Here is a 23,461-nt window from a genome sequence, read left to right as displayed (position 1 = left end):
TTAAAAGTACGAAAAAACTGGAAATGCAGCTCGAAGGGCGGGTTGAATCTGGTCGCCCCCAGAAAAACAACCCCCGGAGAAGATCGCTGCGCGAAACTACAAGTTCTACGAAATCGATGAAGTATCGCAGTGGAGGCGCAACAAAACCCCCGACAAGTTCGAGGTACCACAGTTAGCCGACAAACTGTTTGTAGACGGCTCCAGGAAGTAGATCTTAAAGCAAGGAGGCCTGCAAAAGGTCCTAAATTGCCTCCAGAGCACCGCAGAGCTCGAAAAAACTTTGTCCCAACTTACGAACAACGGAACGTTCAAGAACGGTCCCGTGTCTCAATATGGTTGACGGTCGAAAGTGATGGTGGCGAAGATTGGACGAAAAATCCAACCAACAGTCGCTTATAGAGCGCCAGCATTTTAATGGAGGCTCAGTCATGGCCCGGGGTGGAATTTCCATGGACGGACGTACACCGCTTCATGTTTTCCCCCCTGGGCAATCAATGACAGCGCAAATCTACACTGACGACATCTTACAGCAGCACGCTGAGTTAGCTGGTCCTAATTTAGTCCCAGTGCCAGACCACATGCAGCAGGAATCGTTCGAAACCTCATAGCAACTGCCGGTATCGATACATTGCAATGGCCTCCGCAGAGTCCAGATTTGAACCCACTTGACCGTCTGTGGGACGAATTAGGGCGCGTTCCCGCGATGGGCCTCCAGCAAATCTAGAAGGAATGCGCGATGCATTGGTCGAAGAGTGGTACGTGGTACCAGACAAGTCGTACCGAATTCGAGTACGCCACGAAGAGTGGAATCTCTAAGAGCTGCTAGAGGTGAAACTGAGTTTATTCGATTTTTGGGATTTTGCAACGCGATTTTCCGGCAAACATGTTAAACTAGTGCCCTTCGGGTTCGCAATGCGTCGATTTGGCTTGGATTACCCGCCGAATCCAGTAAAAGTGCCGCAATTCCGACAGTTTTAAAGGCGAACTGAATTATCGATTTAAAAAAATAATAATAAATGATGAAGAGCACGGGCACGAATTTTTCCACTAACTTCCACGGGGAAAGGAACAAAACCCGTTTCTTCCAATTGCACTAATGGCCAACGGGCTGCGAGGCGTCGAAAAAATCATCGAATCCCAATAACTGGTGCAAAAGCCATAAGGCGTCGAATTCGGCAAAAGGATCGGGCGAGCCACTTTTTTTTGGGACTCGGTGTATTTAAAATTCACCTCCACACAGGCCACAATCGCACATCCAGGAAGAAGGCAAATAAAGGGAAATAGTTAAAAAATACGAGTCTGCAAGCCCAAAGCTCCGATCCTGACACGAAAGGACTGCGAATGGGGCCGAATAAAAGGGGCCCCGATCCTGATTGGTGCAAAGTAGCGGCAGATGTGCACCACGGCGCGAGACACGGAGCGTTCAAAGTGTGCGTAAATCGGAGGCCAGTTGAAGACATCGTGCGTGCTGTGGTGGTGTGTACGAACTTTTTATTTTACCAGGGTCAGTTACGATTTTTAGCCCTTCTGTGGATTTTTGGTATTTTTACAATAGGTACTTCCATAGATTTTATTTCGCCCCATCCCTTGCATGAGTAGAGTTTGCATGACAATCCCTCGTAGCGTCGGCGAGTTTCAACTGCCGGCTTCGTATTTTTTTGCCACACGCGTAAGTTCTCCCCAAAAACGGTCGTGAAAATGCGTTTCAGTGCCCCGCGACGTTCGGTTCCATTAAAAGTCGCTTTTCCTCCTCAGTCGCCCCGCGAATTCCTCCACGGGGGCAAGTTCGCGCTGTGAGGAGGCCTCAATGGCAATCGCTTCTTGTGCGCGCCTAACTTCAAACGGAAATGCCACTGATCACCACGAAGGTTTGGACTGATCGTTTCTAGATTTCAGCAAGTAAAATACGTTTTTTTTCCCTTAAAGCTTGTTGTTTTTCCTTAAAGCTCGTTTTTTTCCCTTAAAGCTCGTCGTTTTCCCTTAAAGCTTGTTGTTTTTCCTTAAAGCTCGTTTTTTTCCCTTAAAGCTCGTCGTTTTCCCTTAAAGCTTGTTGTTTTTCCTTAAAGCTCGTTTTTTTCCCTTAAAGCTCGTTTTTTTCCCTTAAAGCTCATATTTTCTCTTACACCTCGTTTTTTCCTTAAAGCCCATTTTTTTCCCTAAAGCTCGTTTTTTCCCTTTAAAGCTCGTTTTTTCCCTTTAAAGCTCGTTTTTTCCCTTTAAAGCTCGTTTTTTCCCTTTAAAGCTCATTCTTTTCCTTTAAAGCTCGTTTTTTCCCTTAAAGCTCTTTTTTTCCCTCAAAGCTCGTTTTTTTCCCTCAAAGCTCGTTTTTTTTTTTCAATTTTTCTCGGCGCTTCGTTTTTCGTAATCGGCTCGTTCCTCCGGCTTTAGTGCGTCGCCAGCATGCCCCACTGGGGCTGTTCATCCCTCGGTCTGTTTGACCTTTGCCGATGGGACCCGTCAGACGTTACTGCCCCGCGTTTTCTGTGCGTCGGGTCGATATCGGGAAGTTCACGAAAATTCATAAAGTCTATGATAGAATCGTGCGAATGCAGCTCGGGCGGTGAATAAAATGGCGCTCCAGTGCGGGAACTTAACCGCCTTTCGATCATTTTTCTCCCTCATAATCGAGTTTCTTAGGTACATATCGATTGTTCGATGCGACCGAGAAACGTAAATAGATTCTCCTTCATAAAGAATAACAGAGCACGCAGCCCACGCTTGAGTATTCGGAGGGAAAGAAAACAAAAAGATAAATGTTTATAAACAGCCCTTTTTGGTGACGCAGGCCATGCATGTTTTTCTGGGGCATTAAGGGAAAAGCTCCTATGAGTACTGCGTGTTTGAATGATCGCTGTTGCCAATTCGAGCCGTTCTGAATGAACTTCACGAATTCCGACGATTTCCACGGGATCGTTTGACGTAGCACTTCCCCGCCGTAGCGGTGCGAAAAGTGATGCCTTATCGCGGGAGCTTTTCCGGGCGCTATTCACGGGAGGCGAAGATACACTGGAAATATATTTTTTTCCCATTGACAACATTGAAAAGAACCGTTTGCCCGCACGGCCAGGGAAAGCTCTGCGATTTTCCGAGTGAGATGCGTTCCGTTACGATCAAACAAATAGGAAGTGCGGAAAGTGATCCATTCCCCACGAGATGAATGACGTCGAATTTATTCTAAGCGGAAACGCGCTAAAAATAAGTTTCAGCTGCTCTGCTAGGACCGAACAGAAAACGCTCGACAATAGAAACAAAATATTCATAACAGTGAACGATCTAACACCCGTCAGTGCGGAAAGTGGTCCCTGGCACCGGGTTGCCGCCCTCCGAACTGCTCGAGTCGAAAACACCCTGAAGTCAGTTTCCACGCTTTGGCCGAGTTAGAATTCGTCAAAAATTGGAGGAAAACCTGCATTTCGTCGACCGGGATAATGTTCGGTTACGTCGAATTACCTAACGAGTGCGGAAACGGCTCATTTCCCGCGCGAGAATGACTCGAAGCGGAAGTAAACTTGTACCGTGGAAAGAAAATCTTATTTAGAATTTCACATTTTCATTAGCGATGGAGTATTCCATCGACCTAACCTAAGGGCCTAAAGGCCTAAAGGCCCAGACAATATTTACCGGTGTAAGACGTTTTGGGCCGTTGATTGGCGATGCTGGAAAAACTAAACAGAAGTTTTTGCCGGAAATTGGAGGAAAACCACTTCAGTTTGAATAAAATTTCCTTTAATGCATTGCCCGAAAGTCCCGAATATTATAGTTTCCCAAACAAGTTCGCTGCCGTCGTTCGAGTTTCCCCGAGTAGAATCTTACTAAGAACTAATTTCTGCCTTGATTTTCCGCGGAACGCGCTCGTTTATTTATTTATTTATTTAAATGTTAAACGCTTGTTAATTATTTACCTTAAATATGCGGAGAATTATTCTCTGCCGTGTAAGAATCGCCCCAAGCGAGACAAACAAGAAGCTTTCGCCAGGGACATGCATGAAACACAAATTTTTGATGAGTTACATGAATTAGCGCACGAGAAAAGCGACCTTGCCGCACGCTTTTGGGAAAATTTTTACCCCACGGAAAACAAGGCGATGTGCATCAAACGTCTTTCGCGATAGTCGCTGACGCGCAAGCATTTCCGTCCTCGCGTGCGGCAATGTAGTTTTACCGCACTAATTCATGTTTTCCGCACGGGGTGCCTTACTTTATCGCACACTAAAAAAATTTATTCATTCGGGTCAAAATATAAAAAAGGTTTATTGTTGATTTATCAGTTAAAAACGTCTTTCGTTGATCATAGAGAAAATAATTGAAGGTAACTCGAAAGTAAAACGTATCATTTAACTCCCTGAAACTGCGGATTTTGCTTGAATTCCTGTTGCAAACTTTCGCCTCGATTGCAACTTGCAACAAACTCTTACTAATCTCCCAATGTGTTATACTGTTACCGCACAGTTGGCACTTTCATTTTGCAAACGCATGCGGCAGAGCAACATTACCGCACGCTCCAGAAAGTAACTATTTCCTACGCATGTGCGGCAGAGCTACTAGCGAAAGTTTTGCCATTTCCCTCAGAAATTTATGAAATTCACACATACTACTTTGTTCCCTTGGAGGTTAAAAAAGTTTGCATTTGAGTTAGCAATATGAAAAATTCTGTCCCGATCTCGTGCGGAAAAGGTCTTTCGCACCATTTACATTTATCTATAGACTTCTTAGCGTCGTTTGCGCAACGGCAATCGCGTACGACAAAGTATCTCTTTCCGCATTTGCTTCAGGAAATAGTTACTTTTCTTCTTTGCACGAAAAACGTGAAGCGGAGATCAGGCAGGCAGTCAAATGCGGCAAAGACACTTTCCGCACCGTATTTTAACAATATTTTTTCTGCGAGCATCTGTGACGCTAGACACTCTGTCTAATGAACATATGTCCCAGTCGCTTTCAGGCGATTAGTAAAATAACCGTTAACGACACTTTCCCGCACTAGTGCGGGAAAATAGCATCTGGTCCTTTTCCCGCTCTAAAAGACGCGAAAGCGCCCGTGGAAAAAACGTCATTATCAAGGAAAGACATTAACTTCTCGTGACTCGTTATGACTGCCTCGCTATTGAAGTTCGTGCAGAGTGGCAGAGTGCGAACTTCAATTGTCAAATGTGTGCGATAAAGCAGCTTTACTGCACGCTTCGCTCGATAAAGAATAATCATCATTTGTTCCCCGTCCTACGCTTCTCGATGTAGTCTCTTTACTGCACACTTTCGCTCGCAGACCCGTACAGCATAACTATGAAACGTGCTTCAAGTTAGTCGGGGTTCACTTATTTATTGTACAACACCGTCGGGAGCTTTCCGAGTGTGAAAAGTGACTCTCGCAGGTTTTCGCACCGCATCTGGCCGCAGCGTGTGCAAAATTTACTTTGCGCTCATATTTCCGTGCGTAAAGTGCGTGCGTCCGCTTATCCCATTCCTCGAAGCACTTTTTTCTTTTTGTTTTTTTTTTCAAAGTAGTGTCAGAATAACGCCGTTTTCTCTATGTTAAAAACCTGACCAGAGTAACTTGGCGCTATGGCTCAGTTCGGAATTGAGACGCAAAGTTCTACGGTTTTGAATCATTCGAGTAGTGTGAGATGAAATTGGCAACTCAGCGCCCGGCTGAAGCTTAGAGCCGGAGTATTGAAAGAAAGGCACAAAGGTGGAGATAGAGCAAAACCCGGAGGATTCGGCGCGTTCGGCGTACGCAGGCGAAATGAGGCGTCGTGCGATGCGTAACGCATTTCCGTGTTAAGGAGAGGTCACGGTCGTCGTTTCTGTTATTCCTGCTCTCGCGAACTGTAGTGCCATGAGTTGTGCGTGACCAGTGGCAGGACCATGCCATTTTCCCGCACGGGAGCTGGAAAGAATTCATTTAAAATCGAAACTTCGATGAGGCACGAGAGAGCATTTTCTCGCTTCAAAGATGGAAATGAGTTAAAATCAAATTAACGAATTGCAATTTTATATAATTATTTTCTTTTTAATGAGAAAGGAACCAACCTCACTCTGTCACGCGTCACGAACGTCACATGTCAGTTGTCATCAGGATCGTTATTTCGAAATGTTTTCCTCTCGCGCACGGTAGTCACGGGTTGTGCGCAGCCAGTAGCGGCCATTTTAACATTTTAAACGGAGTTAATCGGTTTCGAATGGAAACTCCAACGAGACAAGTAAACGCGTTTTCTCGCTTCGAAGGTGAACGTTAAAGCTTTATTGGCGATTTGTAATTTTATGTTTTTGCTGGAAATCGATAGGCAATTAAGCTATAGGTCATCAAGATCATTTCGTAACATGTGATTGAGGCGCTGCCTCGAGTCACGACCTTGGCCCAGGCATGTTTCGGTTCATTATTTCGAAACTTTACATCACTGTAACGTCACCCCAACTCACGCTACGTCTCGTCCCGTTTCTCATGCATAAAAGCTAGATTAAATACCCCCGGGCATTTTTCCCTCTCCGCTCTCCGTGCGGGGTCAAAATGAAGTGACCTACGCCACTGGCTACTAGCGCCCGTTCTTAAAGTTGAAATGAGTCACTACACAAAGAGAAATCAATAATTGGAAAACGCGTGTAGCTCAGAATCACGTCGTCGGACCATTTAGACTATACAGGGCATTGCAAGTTCGTTGGGATCTCGGAAACTAGAGATACCGAGAAGCTTGAATGGGGGCAAAATTGTGCAATTTGGCCCTTGAACAAATGCCGTTTTGAAAATTTCAGTTTTCCGAGTAGTACCGAAGATAACCGAAACAAGCTCAAAATTGGAGATTTAAAAATATATATAATGTATATTATATTATATATTATATATTATATAATATATTATATATTATATATTATATAATATATTATATATTATATATTATATAATATATTATATATTATATATTATATATTATATTATATATATAGTTATCGTTTTTTAGCGTTTTTTCTCAGTTACGCGCTGACGTTTTTCGATCTGCGATGCGACGTTTCGTCTCTCGGCTAACGTCATCAGCTTTGTTTTCTCTTATGGACGATACACTGGATATTCCGGCTGGGAAATGGCCGGATGGCAAGTGTGAAAGCGTCGTCGTGCAGCTGAGAAAAAGCGACGATAAAACTGAGCTTTAGGCCCAAATTTTCAGTCTTTCCGCACACCTTCGGAGGTACTTGGAAAATTCAAATTTCGAAACCGGCTTTTGATCAAGCGTTAAATTACGCAATTCCGCCCCCCATTTAAACTTCTTGGTATCTCCTCTAGTTTTCGAGATCCCAACGGTGAAGGTCGAATTTGAAAGGCTCTGCATGTTTTATATATATATATATATATATATTTTTTATATATATATATATATATATTTTATATATATATATATATATTTTATATATATATATATTTTTTTTATATATATAATTTTTTTATATATAACTTGCCGTTTTCTATGAGGTTGACAGTTTAACGAATATCGCAATTTAGATAATTTATTGTAATACAGAACTAACTCGTTAGCTTCATCAATTTCGGTCCTAAGCAGGCGATTTTTGTACTTATTTTTAAGAGATTCGGCACTACGCAACGCTCAGTATTCCAACTTTCCGCTTCCTTCTTGGATTTCCCCGTGCGTTTTCCAGTTTTTCTCAAGGACCTGTCGGATTCTAACGAGCCTCAGAATTCCCGGAAACGTTTTGTTAATTTCTTGAATTTTGAAATTGTCGAAATTTCTGCGATTATCAGAAGATTTTTAGGGGTTTTTGATGATGAGCCTGAATGACCTCCCGAGAGATTTTTTTGCGATTAATTGGCGAAATCATCCGTTTTTTATTGCCGAAATTGTTGCTTCTCATTTTTACATTTTTTTTAATTATTATAATTTTTTTTTAATTTTATTTTTTTATTTTCTGAGCAGTTTCGCCCGAGAATCTTCCCGGGTCCTTTACGGAGCTTTTCCTGAACCTGAACTAACCTAAAAGTCTCGCTGCGCACGAACGTTGAGTTAAAATTTCTGAGGCTTCTTGTAACGTCTATTTGCTCAATTATTTTAACCGTAGATAATCTCAAGATATTTTTCCTTAATATTCGCCAAAAGGGCCGTGAAAGTTCTTGCTAGATCGTCTCAATTCATGAAAGTCACGAATGTATTGATTTTTTTTTTAATTCGAGTTAGTTCAGGTTAGTTCAAGTTAGTTCTCATTACATGAAATGTCATATTTTGACACTTATGAGGAACTTTTTGGGTATCCTCGATACACTTTCAACCGTTCGTTATAATTTTGGGCTGAGCAGGATATTTAGTTTCCCCAAAGGGGTCTGATCCAGTGTGTCCTGGAGTTGGGGAAACTCCTTTCAAAAATGCATTTTCGGCATAAATATGATCTCAGATGGTCAATGACTAACGGAATCGACTAGAAAAAAATCAATTTCGTGCCACATTTCCGACACTATCTATTCCTCATACTAATAAGGAGCTTTTTTACTAATTATTTTCTTTCAGTGTAGCATAAACCACCCAACGTTTGTCTATTAGGTTCGTGGCAGTTAAAATTATACAGGGTGGTCCCCGAGGGTGTTCCGGCATTTAAAGGGGCGAATCTCTGGGTTGTTCTGTGACGAAAATGCTACGTGAACTGTGCATTAAAATGAGTCGTTTAAGGGAAGCAGGGTGTTAAATAATAGAAAAAATAAGATAGTTCTCTTCGTATTTTCGAGATATTGGCGTACCTGCACGGTAGTCGAAACCGAACATTTTCCTTCTATTTAAGGAAAAATGCTGTACCCATGGACGCGCCTAGGGGTTGCCACGTTAATTTTCGTAGGTGAACGGGGGTGCGCGCCACTGGTACTTTCCGAATTGGATATAAATAAATAAATGACCATCATTTGCCATGATACGCGCATATATCCTTTTTATTGTTATCATTATATATCTTTATTAATTATTATTTTATGTACTTATTCCCTTGGATGAATTTTCAAACTTTTTCTCCATCAATTTCCAACAGGGATATTTTCTTTTTCGAAAAACGACTTATCGCCTCAAAAAAGCCCAAAAGACATTTTCGGTGTACTTTGAATCGGTTATTTAAAAAAAATTATCCAATTTGGGAAATATCAGTGGCGTAACCCCCCCCTCCCCCCCCCCATGAATTGCAACGTGGTAATTCTTCGCACGTCTATGGGGAGCAGCATTTTTCCTTAAACAGAAGGGAAATGTACTGTTCGGCCCACTGCGTGGGTAGACCGAGTTCCAATGGAAATATCTTGCGCCATTTTGAAAATGCAAAGAAGATTTTTTTATTTTTCTCACTGTGTAACACCGTGACCTCGAAAACGAGTTAATTTAGGGCATTTATGTAACAATGTCGCGCTAGAAAGAGCCAGAGAATCAGCTCCTTGAACGTCGGCACACACTTAGGGACCACCTTGTATATAAAGAAGTGTCTTGCCCACTTGCATGTTGATATCTCGGAAAGATCAATTATTTAGACCGGGTAAAAGGCGATAAGAGCAGTGACCCAAGGAAATAGATATGAGGGCTGTTAATTTACGGGAAAGTGTGGGGATCTCCCTCACTTTAACGGATAGAGCATTGTCAGATTAAGGCGAGTATGCTCAATTCAACACTTATCCTTCTTGATGTAGGCATTTAAGAAACTCCTCGGCGTGCACATATACAGTGAGACCCGGAAAGTTAGCATCACCTGGGAAGTTCTTTTACCAATGAAATTGGGCAAATTTCGATTTATTTCTGAGGCACAACTCGAAGGCAAAGTCGAAATTTGCCCAATTTCATTGGACGAGAAATGACGTACAAACCGAACAACAAGTGACTGTCTATAACCGAACTTTTTGAGAAATTATTTTTTTAAAATTTCGAGAAATTATTTTCCAAAATTTCGAGAAATTATTTTTCAAAAATTTTGAAAAAATCACAAACGGGAAAGTTTTTTTATTTTCCACCCATATGGGAATTTAAAAAAACGAAAGTCGCCCGAGAAAGTTCCTAATCGGCGTATGGGTGGAAAATAAGAAACCGAAAAACTTTTGTAATTTTTCAAAATTCTGAGAAATAATCGTAGATTTTGAATGTTAAAAAAAGTGTAATTTGACAGTTGCAGACAGTCGTCTGTTAGTCGACTCGTATGTCATTTTCCATCACTTCTGAAGCATAACCCGAAGGCGAACTCAAAATTTAGCCAAATTCGTAGGTAAAAGGGCTTCCCATATGACGCGGACTTTATGGGCCTCGCTGTATGTATGGAGGACATTCTCACGGTTTTTGTATTCAATGCTGCACCTCTAGCAGGGCGCGGAAGTTCCTAAAAAAATCTGGGACACCCCGTAGACGTAAATCGCCGCGATATTAACCGAAACTAACCTGAACTAACTCGAACTATACGTGACTGCGACATGCGCCGAATGACGCTACTGTACGATGATTTTTTCAAAATTTTCCCTTTCGGTTTTCAGGCAGTAATTTTTTTGACCGTGTAGTTGAACACATACAGGATGTCTCGAAATTTAGGCGCAATAGGTGCTTGGTCGATTGATTCTGCGCGGACTAGCGACTCTGATTGGCGGTAGAGGGAAAAATCATGAGATCACGACCGTTCGAACGTGAGCTATCCGAAGGCAACAGGGGCTGATCCATCGCGATCAGTGGATCAGCCGCGATGGAAATTTCGTTTGCATATCTCCATTTTTGCCATTTCACCACTTACTTCACGTTCGTTTGCACCGATTTCTGCGCAAACGCTTAGAATTCCGTCTAATTTCGATTTTTTCCTTCCAGATGTTATTTTTTTAAACTTCGTAACGTGATGTACAGAGGATAATGCTATTTTTATACCAAATACAAACAAAAGTACAAATATCGAAGAGTACAAATTTATGGCCATCTCAGAGAGCATTCAGGATTTATACAATGACAATAAAGAGGATATTTTTGTGAAACCTTCTTCCTAGAATTTATTTACCTCAGCACATATTCTAAAATCACAGTGATGAGTTAGCGAAGAGCGATATGAGCGAAACGTTGAGTCAGGATCCCGACGGGCTCGGGGTTACTTACACGACGTTGGCACCATCTTACCCTTCGACTCCGGCGACTCCAAGTTCCACGGTTCAAGATGTTCCTCCAGGGGCAAACTTGCCCCCATTCTCCTCGTTTGCATCCGAGATCGACTCCAGTGGAACGTTCAGTTCGGTGTCCGATCGGTTATTTAGTGATACGCGCTTGTTAGACATATCAAATTGGGACTATTACACCGAAACGCGGCTCGTCGAGAGGGGCGAAAACGGACTTTCCATTATTTCGTCGCAGCCCCAATATCGGCCCTGGGAGTCGAAACCTGTGGACTCCACTTCAGCTTTCGCGGGGACCACCCAAGTGTTCACCGATACGTTCTCCCCGCAGAACGGAGCTGCCTCGAAGCTGCCTTCGTTCCAAAGCCAGTTCCAAGCCTTCAGCGAAGCAACTAATGAGCCTACTCTGACAACGCTGACGAACTTGACCCCGGTTTCTCCCAACTCGGCCCCAAGTCCCCAAGGCCAAACGCTCACGACCTTGAATTCAAGTTTTCATACTTTAAGTGCCGTAAATCCTCGGGGGTACCCCTTGGTGCCAGCCCCGATCCAGGCCCGCGAGATCCCCTCTATCCAGCAGCAGTTCTTGGACGAGAGACATATCCAGTTGTACTCACATCCGACTGCAAACATCACCATCAACAACACCATACATTCCGCCAGTCTATTTCCAGCCCAGAATGGGGCAATCATCCAGAATAACCAGCTGATATCTTCCCCCACTGTGGTCACAGTGTTGAAATCCGACCCCGACATCAAGTTGGGGGGCCACCTGGCCGCGCTCCATCAAGGAGATCCTTCCATGAAGTTGCAAAATGTGGCGCTCCACCCCACTCAATTCCAGAACCCCATAACGGCCCTCAGCGACTGCGGCCCCTACAACGGAATCGAGAAGAAACTGAACGGCTCTTCGATCTTGACCTCGCCCTCGCGCAACGATTTCCGGAAGAAAGAGAGGCGGAAAATCCGGGCCAACAGCCTGGAAAGTTCGGCGGAAAGTGACGGGGCCTCAAGTAACATGGACTTGGGTTCGGAAAGTTCGGGCCAAGTAGCCGCGGTTTCAAGTACGGACGGGTTTAAGACGCAGCCGGGTCTGGCGGTTGGTATGGAACACGACATAAGTGGTGGTTCCATGGACAAGCAAGTGAAGAAGAAGAGGAAGCGGTGCGGTGAATGTATCGGGTGTCAAAAGAAGGATAATTGCGGCGACTGTGCACCGTGCAGGAACGACAAGAGCCATCAAATTTGCAAGCAGCGGAGGTGCGAGAAGCTGACGGAGAAAAAGGTGAGTTTTACGCTCCTTTATACATATAATTCTGTAGCGTCCGTAAATAAGTCGTTATACGCCAGTATTGCGACAGAGCGGCTTGAGGTTTTCTACCGCCTCCAAAACATGTTAACTCCTTTGAACTCGATTAATTTGGAGTATTCCACGAGGCTGCTCCCCGAAGCACCCGACCTAACACCTAAAGCAAAAAAAGATTATAAAAGGCCCGCTATTTCTCATCACGCCCTTCTGTGCGTTTAACACGCTTTTCCCAGCGATGGTCTGCTCCCTGCAAGGAAATTCGAATGTTTCCAAATACACGTCGACCACGTCCTCCATCGCCTCATCATGAGCAAATCTCTTTGCACCAAGCCATTTTTGCAAGTTCGGAAATCGAAAATTATCCCAGGGGGCTAGATCTGGCGAGCGGGGGGGCCTGAAGAGAGTTCAATTGATTTCGGCCATCGCGATGACGGACGTACGCGTTTTCTTGATGAAACGCGACCTTCTTTTCCATTACATGTGGCCGCTTTTTCCTGATTTTCCGTTCGTTGTTTGTCCCTTAGAGGGATCGTCAATGGAAAACGTCACACGTGCATCTTAAAAAATTGACGTCATCGCCTTATCTGCGGATGAAACGATTTCCGCCTTCTGGGGAGCCGATTCTCCTCCTTGAATCAGTTGAGCCCCCCCCACCCCTTTAAGCCGATTGTTTCGTCACAGGTGTGAAATCATGGACCCACGTCGGTGGTTATGAATCGGCGCAAAAGCTCGGTTTCATTGCTGCGAAGCTTTGCCAATTGCGCCCATGGAACATTCTCACGGTGCTGATCTTGCTCACTTGTGAGTAAACCAGTCTTGCGCACGGCTTTCTCATATTTAATCGTTCGCTCAAATGCGAAGTCCAGTACTTTTTGATATGTCGATCTTCCGGTAGAGCTTCGAAAGACTTTCTGCAGAATGTCTGGAGCGGTCAGATCTGGAGTGTCACGGGGCCGTCCACTGCGGAGGTCGCCTTGGACGCGAGGAATTTGCCGTCCAATATTTTACTATTGTCAACGAAGTATCAGGTTCCCATAGAGTGGAGTCCACCTCCGGTTTGGTGTTGGAGGCACTACCACCGTTCAAATCAAAGTAACGAATCGCGTGTCGATGACCAACTCTTTCCATGATCGTAAAGTCGCTGACTGAAATCAGCTCTAAGACGAGCACAGATCAAAGTAGCACCCCTAAGCTTTCAATATTAGTTTTTTGAGGTTAGGTCTTTGTGGTATACGCAAATTTCTACCGCAAAATCGCCATCTACAGTTGCGGACAAAAGTATGGGACATTTTGAACCCATGGTGGTTTCGTTCCCAAATTGTATTTAACAACTTTTTTAAAAACAACATTCCTATTGTACGGTGAATTCGGGAACATACCTCCACCTTATCAACAAACCTTGAAGGCCAAAACGAAGATGGTCACCAACAAAATGCCGTTTAAAAAAATATTCCATACTTTTACCCACAACTGTATAGCGTGAGGTCGGGTACTTCCGGGACTGTCCTCATACCTGAGGATGGCGGGCTCCGAAACGTTGACGAGAAAACGCCACTTCAGGTTGGTTTCGACGACTTCCGCGGCCTGTGCGGTGTCACTCCCAAAATTGAAAAAAAGCCGCCTGTTTTACCGACTTATTCATGGACGATACATAATTTTGCATTGTCCGTTTTGAGTTGAGTGTCAGTATTTAACGTCCCTAAATGTGAATAAATAAATTGGTAAGAAGGTAAGTTGTGTCCCGAGTTTGTTCACTAAGTACGAGGAGGGACTCTGGCCCGACCCGTCCCGAATCCCAAAGGTGGAGGCTCAGTCCTGTCCGAACCCGCAAGACTCGTCTTTAGTGGTAGCTCTAGGCTACGCCGGGTCGGGCCAGTCTGTTCTACCGAGGGTCTGCATCAGCAGGGCCACAATTCTTTTTTTTTTAACATGCTGGTGGTGACCGGGTCTCAGGGAGACCTTTGAGGCTTCGTTGACTTCGCCCGTAACGTTGAGAGTTTTGATGGTTCCACTCGTTTTTAAGAACCTCACTAGTTCGACGATGCAAAATATCGCAAATTTGATCGAAATCCGTGAAACGGAGGTGAACGTGATTGGAAGTTGGGAGGGATATTTCCGGCATTGATTGTTAATCGAACGAATCATAAACGCGATGATCATAAGTCATGGAACTGCTCATAGTAATGCTGAAAATTGCAGTCGCTCAGAAACGTGGAAGAAAAATTCTGTGAATCGTAATTTTCGACCGATTTCGTTCAAATTTTCCATGATGAACATTCAAACGTGAACTCAGTTCACGTGTTCGAGCAACTTTTGAAAATTTAATTTTTAGAGTGCTCTTCGGGGTCTTAAAAAAAGCTCCATTTTGTAAAGTTCCTGTGAGGTGGAAGTTTTCCAATACGGCCTTAGTAATCTTGTAGAGGGGATTTTTCTACGTATATACTGAAAATTTGATCAAAGTCGACCCGCAGATGGGGAAGCTGCCGCTTTTTAAAATCATCAAAAATGTCTAAATTTCGTCATTTTGCGTGAGCTTTTTGGCGATTTTAGAGGGCCGCAACTCCCTCACCTGCGGTCCGATTTTGATCAAATTTTTCAGAATATGCAGAAAAATCCCCTCTACAAAAAATCGTTCGGACTATTTTGAAAAACTTTCAGCGCGGCGTCCAAAACGGAGCTTTTTAGGGCCCGGAAAACCGCCCTGAAAACTGAACTCTCAAAAGTCGCTCGGACACGTGAATTGAGCTTAAGTTTGAATTTTTATTATGCAAAAATTGAACGAAATCAGCCGAAAATTGCAATTTGCCGAATTTTTTTTCGGCACTTTTGCGGGCGCCTGGGGACGGAAACGTGTTCCCCCTTTTGAATGTAACGAAAACGCCTTTAAACGTCTCAAAGCGTTAAAAAATCACCCTTCACGGCCGAGTTTTTCTTCATTTTTGAGAGTCTGCAGTCTTGTTAGGGGCCGAACCCGCTTATGACGAGTGCAAAAAATCAGGCGACTATGAGGCTATAAATCATATTTTTGTTTGGAAGCCCGCATTTCCACCGGGAGCCTCATTATTGTTATTAATCGAATTTATAAAAAAAATTTTACAGTTTTTTCAGTATTTTTTTTAGTGGCGAGATGTATTAATAACGAAATTTATTTGCTTCGAAGAGATTTATGAGTTTTCATTGCGCTTTCTTTCCCTTAAATCTGCGAGTTTGAGATCGGATACTGACGCCGGAAATTGATGCACAAAATTTTGTAAATTTTTTGTAAATTTTTTGAGAAATTTTGGATTTTTTTTTGAAAATTTTTGATTTTTTTTGAAAATTTTGGCAATTTTTCAAAATTTTTGGAAAATTTTGGCAATTTTTCAAAATTTTTGGAAAATTTTGAGAGTGAAGTGGAAGTCTGACTGCGGCGCTCGCGCAGTCCCGACTCAAGAATTTTTCCAAAATGCCGAAAATGTGGACCGAAACGGCCGCGCAGACTAAACGAGCTCTGGCAACATCGCAGATCCACAGGGCGCGCAATAATTTTGTTTCAACGAAAACGATTCAGTAAATCAAACCTCTTTAACGATCACTCCTCCCTAATCTTTGGAGAAACCTGGAAATGTTTCGTTTTTGAGCGGGAACCGATTCCTATCATGTATTGACCCGTGAACCCTCATTATTCCGGAGGTAGGAGGCTGTTCGACGTTGAATTGATGAGTGTTTTCTTTTAAAAGGTGCTCTCTAAATTGCCCAAAATAGGCCTAAAAACGGCCCCTCATCTCGGAGAGTAAACGAGGCATCGCAGCTTGGCTCTCATGTGCCAAATCAACTGATTCCAATGCTGTATCGAGCCCCCATAACTTAATTGAGGGTTCGAAAATTCGGCTTTCAATTCAATATCGCGAAAACTGAACCCGGAACTTTTTATGTTAAATACGCGCATCCCGAAATCGCCCACTGGAAAACGTGGGCATACAGGGTGCTACGAATCCGCAGACCAACGCGGGCATCTTCAAAACCGCAAGAGGTACCGCTATAATCTTTGATTTAATTCCATTAAAAAAAAATTTAATCACTCGGTTTCCGCATAATCATTCTGGATCTTTTGGAATTTAAAGCGGGTCCTGCGGGTTAAACTATCCACATTTGCCTTAATCGTCCCAGCCCCAAGTCTCCCCCGATCTAGAAAGTCTCGTATGTTTTGGCGAATTTGCAGCGCCCCGTATAGAGTTATTAGAAGGAGCAGAGTCAACAGATCTCACCGACTTGCAATGGAAATAAAGCCCTCTCTATGTTTTCGATATGGTTGTTGGTCTATAAAGCTCCCGTACAGGGTGTTTCCGAAAACGTGAGCAATATCTCGGAAACGAGTGGTTCTCGTCAAAAGCTCGCGCTTCTAAACCGATTTTCGAAAATTTACCTCCAGTGAAAAGCAACTCTTCGAAATTTGATGGCGAAAATTGCATTTTCGGAAATAACTTTTCTTCCAGCTGAGGAAATTTGATGAATTTTGTGCCGCCCGTGTGCAATTCCAAGGGAAGTAAGGGGGGACCTGCATCCTCAGGGAGGCGGCGGGGAGGCTACCCTAAACTTTTAAGGTTTCGGGTTCTTTTAACCGTCACGTGACTTATCAGACATCCGGCGCCCTTAAGAAAAAAAAAGTTCTCTTGGTTGACGTGCGCAGGCGGAACCGTTTTCCGGGAAAACACCATTTCGTCAAAGGGCACATTTTTCGAAAGTAACGGGATTTTGCTCGTATTTCTTATTAAAATAAACAACAATTTCGCATCAAAACGATCTCTAATTGGTCCATTCACCCTGCGAATGCGGTTGTTTGAATTTCCTTCAAAATTCGCTACACGCATTATTAGATGAGGTTCCTCTCGGAACCCGCGGCAGTACGGTGGTTCATGCATGATGGTGCTCCTCCACATTTCAGTGTTGAGGCGCGAAGAGTTTTAGACGATCTTTTCCCGAACCGGTGGGTGGAGCCTACTTCTCGGCCGCCTCGCCCTCCAGACTTAAATCCCTTGGATTTTTACTCGTAAGGGACATTTAAAAAATTTAACGTGTGCTACTTCGGTAGAGCTCAGAGAAGAATTGTCGGAAGGAATAGATTTTGATCGTCACCAAATGGGAAATGACGTCCATGGGTCACGGACAGCGCGGTCACGTCGACCTCAAGAATGTGTGAGGGTCCGCGGCACTCGTGTCGAATCGTGAAAATCACTAAACTTTTTTGCAATTTCGTTCGTAAAATTTGATTTCTGCAAAATGCGCCCTTCGGCAAAATATCTTGTTTTTTTCGGGAAGATTCAAAGTTTAGGGATGACGAGGTCGGGGGCAGCCTCCCCGGAGATGCACATGGAAAGAAACGTTCGGTTCTATCATGGTGTTATGCACAAGCGGCCCAAAACTCATTAAGTTCCATCAACTGGAAGGGAGGTTTGTTAGAAAATACCTTATTTCGCCCTTAATTTTGGAGAGCTGTGTTTCCGTAGGGGTAAGTTTCTGGAAGTCAACGTATAAGCATGAGTGCAAACAAGAACTTCTCGTTTCCGCGATATTGCTCACGCTTTCGAAGACACCCAGTATAACCCCGCAAATATTGATAAATCCTAAATAACGAAATCAATCGGAGCTCATCAGGATTGTGGAGCGCCTCTATCAAGGTTTCTCCATCAAGCCTGTAACATTGTTCATCATTTATTTTATTGGCCCTTATTCCGTAGTCCTTAATGATATTTTTGATGGAACTCAAATTCAACCCTCATTTCCATGAAAATTGAATAATTCTTGAGCACCAAGAAGGGGGATTTATTGGTATAGTTTGAGTATTGAACTTGTGGAGTTGCGTCGTCATTCGTGATTCTCCATGTCTATAGATCTCTCAATGAGATTTGCCTTTAATTACAAACTTGTTTTAGGTTGTGCTTCCATTAGGGGTAGTTTACTTTTATGGCATAATTTGAGCTCGAGCTCGATCGTTTCGTGTTGCGTGGGGCGATGATTCGCGAACGCGCTTTCTCCCCGAGAAAATCGTTGATTTTTTTTTGTCGTTTCTGCCATAACGTAATAGTCACTTTACGGGCTTTGAATGTGCAATTTTTGTCCCTCGGCTCTCGCCTTCGAAATAAAGTTTTTCCACCCTATGCGGAAACTCCTCTTCGCGGCACATACACGGGACACTTTGCGTCGGCGAAGAATTGATATTTCAAAATTTTCCTATTTTCGTTTTGTTTTCGCTCCCCAGACCGAACTCCCCGAGCTCGGGCGCGGCTCCCCAACCCCCCTCGAATTCGTGCTAAATAATTCGATCAGGATGGAACTTTACCAAAAACCCCTAAAACGGCAACCGGTGGCCTTTGGATGGTGGATTTTTCGCCATTTTCCGTAATTAATCTTCCACTGAACGCTCTCCTCGCTTGTGCCATGGACAACGCACTGATCTTGACCAATTCCGGACCGGAATTTTTCCGTTCCAGAATGGGAAGGGGCATTGCCTGTCGTTGTTACACGTGGAAAATTCGGAAGGAACTATCGTTGCAGTCCTCCACCAGCGTGTACTCAATTCGGAGAGTGGTGGTAATCCCGACTTTTCCACCAAGATCACACCGACGTTTCGCATGAAGCCATCTTCATGGTGGCAAGATGTCTCCGGCCATCAGCCCACCGTGTAGAGCTCGCAAAAACCTACATTTTTCCCAAAATTCGCATTTCAAGGTTATTTTTCGTTTTCGACTTATTAAAAGCGGCTAAATATACAGGGTGTTCGTTAAGTACGAGTACTTATGAGTCCTCAACTGATTTCTATCGCAAAGAGTTCCGTTGAATGCAGGACCTCAACGACTTCGTTCGTTATCTGGAGGGTGTTGAAATTTCACTTTTAACTTGGTTTTTAAAGCTGATTTGGCAACAATTGCTGAAATTGTCAAAATTAGTTTAATATTATGACAGTTGTTGAAAATGGCCGCGGCAAGCTTCTATTCTTCTCAAAGTTGATTGGCGACCTGTCTTCGACACACCCGGTATATTTATGCCTTCCGTCGATTCTTCCATTTCTCAGGTATTCATTTTCCACACTGGAGACTTCACTTTACCCCCAGAAAATTGATCCAGCGGCTTCAGGTCGGGTGATCCGTGCGGCCATGGGCGCGGTCCTGCTCTTCTAATCCGGCGGCCAGAGAAACTGTGGTCCAGAAGCACATGGCCTCCCAGATCGTCCGACGTGAGTCTGCTGGACTACCTTTTTGGCGTCATTAAAAACCCCCGCAACCAAATTTTGCCCGATTGTTACGTCTCTGTTCGAAAATACCAACAAAAAAAATCCAAATTAAAAGCGAAACTTCAACACCCTCCAGCTCTTAAACGAAGACGTTGAGGGCCTAAATGCATGTGAACTATTTGTGAGGGAAATCAGTTAAAGATTCGTTCTTTGAAATAAGTACATGTACTTAATTAACACCCCGTATATTCGTTCCATCTGGCGAGCACTTAGGTAGGGGGCCAGTGCTCCCGCATAAATTCGTCGAAAATTCAGGGAAATATTTTCCATAAAGACGCTAAAACGCGTCACATATTGTTTCTAACTGCGCATTTTCCGACGTAACCGACATGTACTGAATAGCGTGGATAAATGTACTTTAAGATTTTTTACTTTTGCAGCCCCCTGTATTTCACGACATTCTTCTTCAACGTATTTCATGTAACGTACCGCGTCTAAAAACAATTTTCGGAAAAAATTACAAAAAAGCTTTAAATGTTCGAAGAGTGACTTCCTGACATTGGGAAAGCCGCCAGTCGAATTTCTCGAGGACGTCTCGTATCGTCGTTCGAGGAAGTATTTCTCGAGTAATTTCATTTTCTAACTCTTCTGTGCTGTCGGAGTTGCTCAGGCACCCCCAACGATTCAGGTCAGTTCAGATTAAACTGTTAACTTGATTAAAAAAAAAAAGTCCATAGGGGTCAGATCTGGCGATCCAGCGGGCCACCCCGTTCGGTCGGTGGGAAAAAATCAAAATTGAATTATTTGTACTTGAAACATGTTCAGAGCTTCTTGGAGAGTTCGAGAATGTCCTAACGTACGTGGGGTTCTGAAAGGATTTTTTTTTAAGTGCATTCGTCCATTCCGTCTGGCGGCCGTGCGTTAGGTGGAAAAATGCACAACCAAAAACGACCGTTGGCGCGTTTCGGCATTTCCACGGAAAATATTTCCCTCGATTTTCAACGGATTTATGCGGGACTTCTGGTCCTCCGTGCGTTCGCGACAACGGCGGACCCACGACGCAACTCTACGGGTTCAATACTCAGACTTTCCCTACAGTACAAGAACTATTAATAAATTCAGTCAAGGTGTTCGAGTAACCTTCCAAAACTTAATAGCACGTCGAGGTGGATGTGCAGTTGCGATCGTAACTTGAGAACCTACATCCCTTAAATTGACACACATGGGCCGGCCCAGGCCCAAGTCTGCGATCGGTACCTATAGTGGCTCGGAGAAGGTTCAAATACCACGGCGACACACGGATTTGAATACACGCGAAGTGTCTCGGCATGGGTGTTTTCGGATGGGCCTCTGAATGGGACCTCTTCGACAGGAAATGCCCAATTTAGTAGAGGAATCTAGTGAGAAAATCGCACTAACGCCATGAACGGTGCAGTCTGACGTGCATATTATTATCGCTCGAAAATAAAGAGACGTAATTATTAATTGACCCTAATTGATGGACGCGAATGCCGATATGGTCATCTGCCCTTCGCGCCCATGAAACGGACCTATTGTCCGTTGTGAAACTTTTTTGTTCGGTTCGTTATGCTAGTAGAGAACATTGAACCTGAAATTTCAGGCTTGTCTCATCCTACGGGATATGTTGTGTACCTCTGCATTCAGCATATGCCATCATATAAAATGTTCTCAAAACCAGGTAGTACGCCATGGGCCGAAACGTAACAGCTGCGCTCTTTTAAAAGAATAAACTTTGGCCAGCTGTTTGGGTGCAACGGGCCAGACGAAGCATAATTACGTTTTGGTGCTGACGTGTTGGAAAAATGATTTGGGTGATACCGTTACTCGCATAATAGCGAAATAAACTGCATGACGATATAACTACCAAAATGATGAATTTCGACCCATAACGTCCCCGCCGAGTGAAGCAGTCGATTTCGATGATTTTCTGACGACTTCGGCAGTTTGATTTCGCGGACCGTCACCGCTATAGCAAAACACCAGGGAAATGGCACGGGCGGCGACAGCGCCTGCGCGGCGTTTCCATGGAAATCGCGTTGCCATGCGTCGTTTCCATGGAAATCGCGTTGCCATGCGGCGTTTCCATGGAAATCGCGTTGCCATGCGTCGTTTCTATGGAAATCGCGTTGCCATGCGGCGTTTCCATGGAAAATGGCGTTTCGCGGCTCTTTTGAAAGTCTGCCCACGCCGCGACGCCGAATCGAGGTCGTTCGAGGCGGATCTGCGCCCTCAAAAATGCGTCTCAATTTTCGTCATTAAAAATTCGACAAGCGGCGAAACTGACCGCTGCCCGAAAGCGCAAATCCTCGTGCGGCCTTTGAAGCGGCGGAATTGGCTTTGAAAATTTTGGGAAAATTCGGCAAACATTTCACCGCCCTGACGCGGGCTGTCAACGTGACGCCCGCAAAAGGGAAATCGCGGGCGCTGCCGCTGCCCGGGAATGATTCCGGTTTCGATACGTGCGCCGCAGCTGCGGTAAAATTGCCGAAATGGCTTAAATTGACAGTTTCGCTGCACGTCGTCGATCAAAATTTGACAATTAGCTACTGCCTCGTGCGATTGATGCGCAACGACGTCGTCGAGATCGCACGGCGAACCTCCGGTTAAGGTCGGCTGTTTCATTTCAACCCTTAAGGAGCAAATTATCAAAGTATTAAAATTTGCCCCGGATAAGGCCGGCACCACTTCGGTTATTTGACCCTAATTAGTAGAGGGCAATCGGTGTTTCAACCCCCGTGTGTAATGATCGCATTACTGACTTATCAAAAATTTTAATCTGTCGCGTTACTCTTCTCGACTTCAGGCCTTTATTTCATTTTCACTTTCGTTCCATTCGAGGATTTCCCCCGATCTGCGGGGAGCTTATCGCTTCTTCCCGGTGTGTCCTGAGTGCACATTACGCCAACGTGTATGCTTTGTCCTTTCGCATAAATCGTACCAAAAACGTTAACTGCGTTGTCCTTTGCTGCACTCCTGCTTCCGTCTCCCTGTCGATTGTCGATTTCCAATCTTGAAGTTGGAGTTGTCGCTGACGTTGAGTCAGTCGTCCTCATCAGTAGTTCGTTATGCCACATTCGGTCGATTTCCTTACGTGTTCAACCATCTCTAGCGGCTGAAGTTTCGTTGACTGTTGATTCCTGAAGGCCCATTGTGCCTCGCACAGTCCTTTCCTTATGGAGAAGGTTTTGTGGGTAAAAATGGTGCCTCTCTCGTTTCGAAAACAGAACGTTCCCTTCACTCTCCAACTGAGTTCTTTTAAGAAGTGTCCAAATTAATGCCTTTTGGATTAATTGGACGATTTTACGATCCTTCAGTTAATTAGAGCTCTCTCCACAAGAAGAATTGAGCTCGGCTCGATCTGTCCAGATTTTGTCCCGTTTTTTTTTTTTATTGTCATGCGGTCAAATTTTATAGGTCGAACTTAATTTTTGATTATTTCGGCACGGATAAACACGTGGATTTTTCCAACAAACGATTCGTACAATATTAAACAAGATTTACTCAATTTAACACCATTAATTGGGTGCTTTATGCTGTTCCTCGCTGAGAATGCGAGCGTTTCTCGTGCTCTTAGGCTGAGATTGTTTTTTTAATGTCTCCATTTTCCTCGGTTCAACTGCAGTCAGTTGATATTTCGAATGCCTGCGCTGTAAACAAAAATGATGCACAGTCAGGGTGTGGCTTCCCGATTGTCTCGCTGTCATTGGTCTGGCGGACGTTGCCATTGGTCACCGGCCGCGTTTCTTTGTTTCCGTCGCGGGCACCTCTGATCTGACTGCTCCACCGTTAGGAGGTTTACCCACCGACCAAGTCCTCCACTGCGGCGACC

At 44.1% G+C, this 23,461-nt stretch overlaps 1 protein-coding gene across 5 annotated transcripts in view; it reads left to right on the top strand.

Moving 5' to 3' along the window:
* The window catches only part of Tet (Ten-Eleven Translocation (TET) family protein), a 105,678-nt gene that overhangs the window by 13,241 nt on the left and 68,976 nt on the right, over nt 1-23,461 (top strand). For 3 of the 5 annotated variants that reach the window (XM_066301108.1, XM_066301110.1, XM_066301109.1), the window contains 2 exons: nt 1,241-1,504; nt 10,800-12,377. In XM_066301108.1, the coding sequence (XP_066157205.1) occupies nt 11,031-12,377 (1,347 nt within the window). In that variant the 5' untranslated portion in view covers nt 1,241-1,504; nt 10,800-11,030. Of the gene's footprint in view, nt 1-1,240; nt 1,556-10,799; nt 12,378-23,461 lie in introns of all 5 variants that reach the window. The other 2 variants (XM_066301107.1, XM_066301106.1) reach the window with 2 other exon arrangements.

This window comes from Euwallacea fornicatus, chromosome 38 (genome assembly GCF_040115645.1).
Source record: "Euwallacea fornicatus isolate EFF26 chromosome 38, ASM4011564v1, whole genome shotgun sequence".
Lineage (NCBI taxonomy): Eukaryota > Metazoa > Arthropoda > Insecta > Coleoptera > Curculionidae > Euwallacea > Euwallacea fornicatus.
Note: the sequence above shows the minus strand (reverse complement) of the source record. Positions and strands in the feature narration are given on the sequence as shown.